This window comes from Sprattus sprattus, assembly GCF_963457725.1.
Source record: "Sprattus sprattus genome assembly, chromosome: 14".
Lineage (NCBI taxonomy): Eukaryota > Metazoa > Chordata > Actinopteri > Clupeiformes > Clupeidae > Sprattus > Sprattus sprattus.
Window position 1 is genome coordinate 18,908,059 of NC_137912.1, and position 6,785 is coordinate 18,914,843.

A 6,785-nucleotide genomic window follows, 5' to 3' on the forward strand; every position below is an offset into this window, starting at 1 on the left:
CACACACACACATGCTCACCACACAAACACACATACACACATGCTCACCACACACACACACACACATGCACACACATACACACATGCTAACCACACACACACACACAAACACACACAAGCTCACCACACACACACACCCACACACACACACACACATACACACACATGCTCCCCACACACACACACACACACACACACACACACATACACATACTCACACACACATACACACACACACACAAACATGCTCACCACACACACACACGTGTCACAGATGTGTATATGTGCACACCACACGTACAGATACACACCGCTGCCTATGTCATTGCTCCTAGTGGAATGGTGGTCAACATTTTTCATGTTTGTGAGGCTGTGACTGGGACACAAACACACATGCATAAATACACACATGCACATAGAGATATACACACATGTATACTCGATGTACACACACACACATAGTCACACTCGGAGGCCCTCTATAGTCATGGTTCAGTGTGCTTCCTGTAGAAGAATTACCATACTTTCCTCTCCTTTGCCCCTACCGAAGAACTCTAAAAAGTTTCCCACATCATGATCTTTCCATTCTTCTTAACACAACCCATAGCCTTGGTCTGATCAGCAGTTAACCTCCAGCTTTCTTGCCTTTTCTTCCTTATCGCCCTCTCATTTGTCCTTGCCCTTCTCCCTTGATACTTTGAGCCTGAATGGTCATTGAACGACCTGTTTCTCACTTTTGTGTTTTGACAAACAATCCCTGCATGACCTCCAGCCATTTTGTAAGACGTGTGTGTCTCTCACTGCGTACCACTTGTGCTTCTCCCATGTGACTTCTCACTCCACGCTTAAGCCGTGACCGAGGTCAGATCAGCGAAGATAAGATGCACGTTGTTAATGTTGGCTGACGACAAGGGGCCCCCCGCTGAAACAAACAACTGTTATTGTAAAGCGACAGGCCCTTGGGATGTGAAGAATAGAGGGAGGGAAGGAGAGAGATCAAAGATGGATGAGAGAGGAGCGCTGTGTGTGGGCCGCACAGGCGAGAAGAGAAGAAAGGAACGGAATTTTGAATTCAACTCCCACTGAAAACGTTTGATCGAAATTATTTTTTTTATGCAGCTAGGCTGTTTTCACATGAAATGTCTTTTTCTGAGTGCTAAGTAGAAAACAACGCTGTTCCAAAATGCAGTCGAGACCTTCTTTCGTTACCATACCAACTTATGCTAAGGTACCAGGTTAGTTGTAACTGCTATAAAAACAATCACTAACAAAAACTCTTAGTACCTGTCTAGTTTTACCCCATTAAAGAATATTTAATATAATATAAGAATATATATTGGTGATACAGTTTCACTGTCATGTAAAGTATTTCACTGTGCTCTCGAACATGGACAGATGCTGACAGCTAAGAAAAAGACGTTCCATGTGAACACAGCCTTACTCTTCCTTTTCTGTCTCTCACTCCTTTTCTCTCCCGCTCACTCTCTCCCTCGCCGTTGTTCACTCATCCCTTACACTACCTCTTGTTCTCCGTCTCTATCGCTCACCCCCCCTCTCCAATTCTTTCTCTCATTCCTCTCTCTGCAATTCTGCTCTTTCCTTGCCTCCTCCTCTCTGCCCCCCCCCCCCCCCCCCTTTGATGCAGTGTGTACTCAGTGTAACCCCTGCGTGCCCTATTAACGGCAGCAGCACATCCATAAACGCCCCCTTGCCCCTGATCTACCCTTAAACGCACATGCAAAGGGCACATTTGCATACTCGTCATCATTAGGCCCCTTTATTGCTTATTGTCACAGGAGCACCATGACGCTCAAATGCCCCTGCTCTGCCACACATCCTCAACCCCCGCGGGTCGTAATTAGGCCCTTGGTGATAACCATGATGCCTGGAATGGCAATAATAATAGACGTATCGGTGTCTTGGCGGCCCCATCCATAAACAACGTGCTGTGAAAACACAGTCAGGTGCCGCTAATGGATTATTAAATGCCATTGCTCTTCCTCTTCCTCTTGGAATGGAGCTCGGAGGAAGACCAGCGAATCCATGAAGGGTGATTAGGTTACGTGCCGGAGATGCCAAAGGGCTTGGGCATGCTAGCACTTTCCTACGAGATTGATGTGTACTTTTACGAAGTGATCTTCAAGAAAACATGGAGAGTGTTGTAGGCCTAAACACAGATCATTGTTTTGAGTTGCCATTGTTTGACAGAGTGATATTTTCTGGTCAGAAAATAAAATAAGATGTAAATGACATTATTTGTAGCTGTTGTTTGTGTGTTTTACACATGTCGCCTACCTTACCATTTCTCACCTGTTCTTCTGATAGGAAATGTGTGTGTGTGTGTGTGTGTGTGTGTGTGTGTGTGTGAGAGAGAGTTTGTGCATGTGTGTGTGTGTGTGTGTGTGTATGTATGTGTGTGTGCATTTAAAGCCCTTTGTGAATGAATCAGTGTGTGTGTGTGTCACTGTGAATAGAGTGCAGTCTCTTCGGAAAGAGAAGCAGAAGGTTCAGTGAGCTCTGAGTAGGCAGGCAAATATGTGCCTCTTTTGTCAGAGCGACCTCGACGCGAGTGATGTCTTCGTGCGGCGGAAGTCTTGCGTAAGTGCTGTTGCTAAGGTTCTTTTCCCTGGAGCGGCAAGTACCTGCAAGTGAGCAGGATGAATGACATGTGGGTGATGAGCAGGGCTAGACAAAACAGCAGCACGCAAACACACACTTTGAAAGAGACAGACACGCGTACACACACACATGCATTGACACCCACTATTCAGTCAAACACAATGGGCATTCACGGTGTGTTATTTCTGGGAACCTTTCAGATCTAGCGGTGAAAACCTTTCTGGATGGCAGATAAGTGTGTGTGCATGTGTGTGTGTGTGGCTGTGTGTGTGTGCATGTGTGTGCGTGTGTGTGTGTGCGTGTGTGCGTGCGTGTGTGCGTGCGTGTGTGTGCATGTGCATGCACCTGTGTGAGTCTTTGGGTGGGGTGGGGGGCCTCCTCACTCTTATAACTCACAGACGCAACACAACACTGTTCTGCCTCTCACTAGTCATCTGGCACCTTCCACAGAAGCCCTTTGTGACAGGGTGGAATGGACTTTAATACCATCAGCATCAGATTAGTATTAATGGGCCAAAATTACCCAAGGAAAAGATAAGCATTCCAGCCGAGTGCCATTGCCCCCCCCCCCCAACCCCTTAGTCCTCCACCTCCCCCTTCTTCATTTTAAACAAAGCCCTCCTCTGTAAACAGTTAAATAAGCAACAGAATGTGTTAAACTACCTCATGATAGATGCAATCAGCAAGATTCAATTGATACAGTCACTTGAGTTTTTCTTCTTCTCATCTTTTGTGCTTGGCCTCGTGTTAAACTCTCAGTGTGCTGCCCGTGGCCCCTCCAGAGTCCTTATCTGTGAGTGTTATGCATGGCTGAGCTCCTGGCCCTTACTAATGCGGCTGGATATGCGCTCGCCTCTCTCGCCGGGCGCTGGAACAAGCAGGGGCTCTGTGGAACCTGGTCCCTGAGCGCAACACGGCGGGAAGTCTGAGGTTTCCTCATGCCTAGTCTTGCTGGTCTCCAGAAAAACCTGTGGGTGCACACACACACATACCTCGCGCTGCACTGCACACACCCTGCAATTGGTGTGTGTGTGCATTTTGTGTGTGTGTCAGTGTGAGTGTGTGTGAGAGAGAGAGAGAGAGAGAGAGAGAGAGAGAGAGAGAGAGATAATGCTTGGCAGTCACTGGAGCACATGGCAGACAGATGGTGACTGATACTGGCAATGATGCCGACCTTTGGTAAGGTGAGGTCTGACTGGTCCCTTGTTTTGGGATAATTCATGTCATGATTTTCATGTCATGGCGTACAAGTCAAAACTGTAAAAAGGAGAGAAAAAAAAAGAAAAACACATAGACGGAAGATAAAAAGTATAAATCTGATTGGGTGTATAAAATGTAAAAGGACACACATCCTTTACATCTTCAAGTTATGAGTCGATCTTTGAGGACAGATACGATCCCTGGCCATGCAGGAGAGGTCTGACTCTTTTCATACATGCTTTGGTCAGATGGGGCACAACCACAAGTTACGGTTCTTATAGGACGTTAGTCTAATGCTTTGTAGTGATAAACTGACAGCAGTTCCTTCTAACCTCTTTTTGGTTGATATGTTTTCTGCATTATATGTCCCAAGTGTCTCCTTGTTGTGTGTGTATCCCTCCCCCCCCCCCAAACACACACACAAACACACACACAAACACACACACACACACAGGTAATTCATAATGCATTAAAGTCGTTCATTATGATGAATATTATGAATATTGATGTGCCTAAGTGAATAAGTATTCTGTAGCGTCTCTCTGCTTTCAGGTCGTGCACACACCCTAATCACATTTTGGTGATGACTCACACAGCTTAGTTTTATGCACAGGCATCCTAATATCAGTGTGGTGTGTTATCTCTCTTTTCTAAGTACGCACAGGGCATTTTTCATTTTCATCGTATTATGTGAGCTATAGATATTGCTGTGCATTACCCCCATTATCTTGTTTTTATTTTTATTTTATTTCATAATGAGCCCATGGTCTGAAACATGTTTTACTCAAATCTGTCCCTCCTGGTGTCTGATCTCATTTGCCATCTTAGGGCCTTTTACCATTTTTTTTTTTTTTTTTTTTCCTCTTAAATCTTTAACCTTTTTTTCCACAGTTGCCATTGTGCATTGAAGTCCTTGTATAATTAAACTTGCCTTTCCCCATTGTATCATTTCTTTTCCCATCTTAGGACATTCAAGCCAGACTTTGTGCTCATCCGTCAGCACACGTACAGCATGACACCTGGGGAGGACTTCAGGAGTCTGGTGATCGGCCTGCAGTTTGGAGGAGTAGCCAGTGTCAACTCCTTACTCTCCATCTACAACTTCTGTAGCAAGCCCTGGGTGGTATGTGACCCTTAGCAAACCTATTCTAATGAGAAATGTTATCAAATTATGATAGAGTTTGGACACAATTATAGCACACTTAGATTACATAAACTGCCATAATTTGTGCTGGTAGTAGCGAGTTGTTTGGTACTCAACTTGACTCCATGTGTAAACATATGCACACTTCTCTAAATATCTTGTATCAAAGTATATTTAAGGTTCTCAGATATGTTATTTGGTTTTATAATAAGACTAATCTAAACTCATACACAGACGCTAAGCACATTGTGGCCTGACCTTACTGATTTATTTTGGTCCACTAAGGGATCTGTTACACCTGCCACAGACTTGGCTTGGTGAATCCAGACAGTGTTTACGCTAAGCTAATTCAGAAAGGTGCCGGTATTACTCATAGCCTTGCAACAGAGTGGAGGGACAAGATGGGAAAGCGAGTCAGGTTTCATTTGTTTTCAGACAGTTGGAGCCACAGACAAAACAAGATTCAGAGCTAGACAAAACACTGCAATTTGGAGCAGGAGAAAAAATGACAAGGGTGCTGCTGTAAAGCGCTTGGGCTTTTGTCCCTTTATGGGTGCAAGGACTGTATGTTTCAAGATCACTCTGCTCATAATCACTTACATTTAAAGCCTTAAATGTATCTTTAATCACACTTTCAAACTTAAAATGTGTGGAATTTATTCCTTTATTCCCTCAAACTTGACTTATTTTCTTTGGAGCATTGGGCTGGTTTTATACAGCAATCTGAGCCACTTCTCCAAAGATGTAACACTTTACTCAAACCAGTATTCACAAAACATTATTAACACATTCATAATGGGCTATAAAGTATTCATAATGCCTCATAACAATCGACTTAAGTCTATATAACTACTTATACATAGTAATTACTGCACTCATTAAGTGTTACGATATTTTAGAATAAGCCCTTACAGCTTGAAGTATCAGATTGAGCAACAAAGCTTATTTTTCCTTTAGATAATGGCACTACTGACATCTTTGCCTTATACCCAAGGCTGTTCGTTCACCCCATGCTCTTTATGCATCCATATGTGACTCCATACAAGCTTTCAGAATGATAGTTGTGTAGGACTTATACTACAACATCATAACACTTTATGAGTGCAGTTATGCCTATTTATATATAGTAATATAGACATATGTCAGTCACTATGATTGATTATTGATTATTAATACTTCATAAACATTTAGAAATGTGTTTATAATGCTTTATGAATACTGTGTTTATAATGCACAGTAACCTCCCATAAGAAAAGCAAATGTAAAAAGAGATCTCCCTATTATCTCCTTAGTTTCCCAAAGACAATAATGAGATTTGGACTTAAATCTCCTGCTCATCCTTTGTTTTTTTCTCTTTCAAGATGACCTTGGTGTTTGGGGATAAAGCAGAATTAGCACAATGAAGTGTAATGGCAAATGATAAGAAGACTGTTCAAAGCTGTGGTAGAGAGTGGTAGCTGGGAGATCTTTTATGTCAATTGTGGTAGATTTTTACAATAAAGGGCCTCATCTTATAGCTGTCTCAAACTGTTTCTCCTAGGGGATTGTAGGAGAAATATCTGTAATTAAATTGACACAAAATTAAAACAATAATGATATCACATCTAGGTCTCCTGAGCTATCAAAGGTCCATCTTTGAGAACTAATATTTTCCTAGGCTAAGTCATTTTTCCTCACTTTTTGCAGTTTTCCCAAATGATCAAGCTCTACCACAATCTGGGACCTGAGAAGTTTCCTTTGAATGAACAGACCTTTTACCCCAACCACTCACAGATGGTGAGTGACTTGTATTTTTTGTGCATCGTGCTTCTTCAAAAATGTT

At 42.9% G+C, this 6,785-nt stretch overlaps 1 protein-coding gene across 1 annotated transcript in view; it reads left to right on the forward strand.

Moving 5' to 3' along the window:
- syn3 (synapsin III) overlaps nt 1-6,785 on the forward strand; it is a gene marked incomplete at both ends in the record, with an annotated part of 96,093 nt that overhangs the window by 30,630 nt on the left and 58,678 nt on the right. Inside the window, 2 exons of the mRNA XM_080851444.1 lie at nt 4,786-4,942; nt 6,650-6,739. Coding sequence (XP_080707570.1) covers nt 4,786-4,942; nt 6,650-6,739 — 247 coding nt within the window. The remainder of the gene's footprint in view (nt 1-4,785; nt 4,943-6,649; nt 6,740-6,785) is intronic.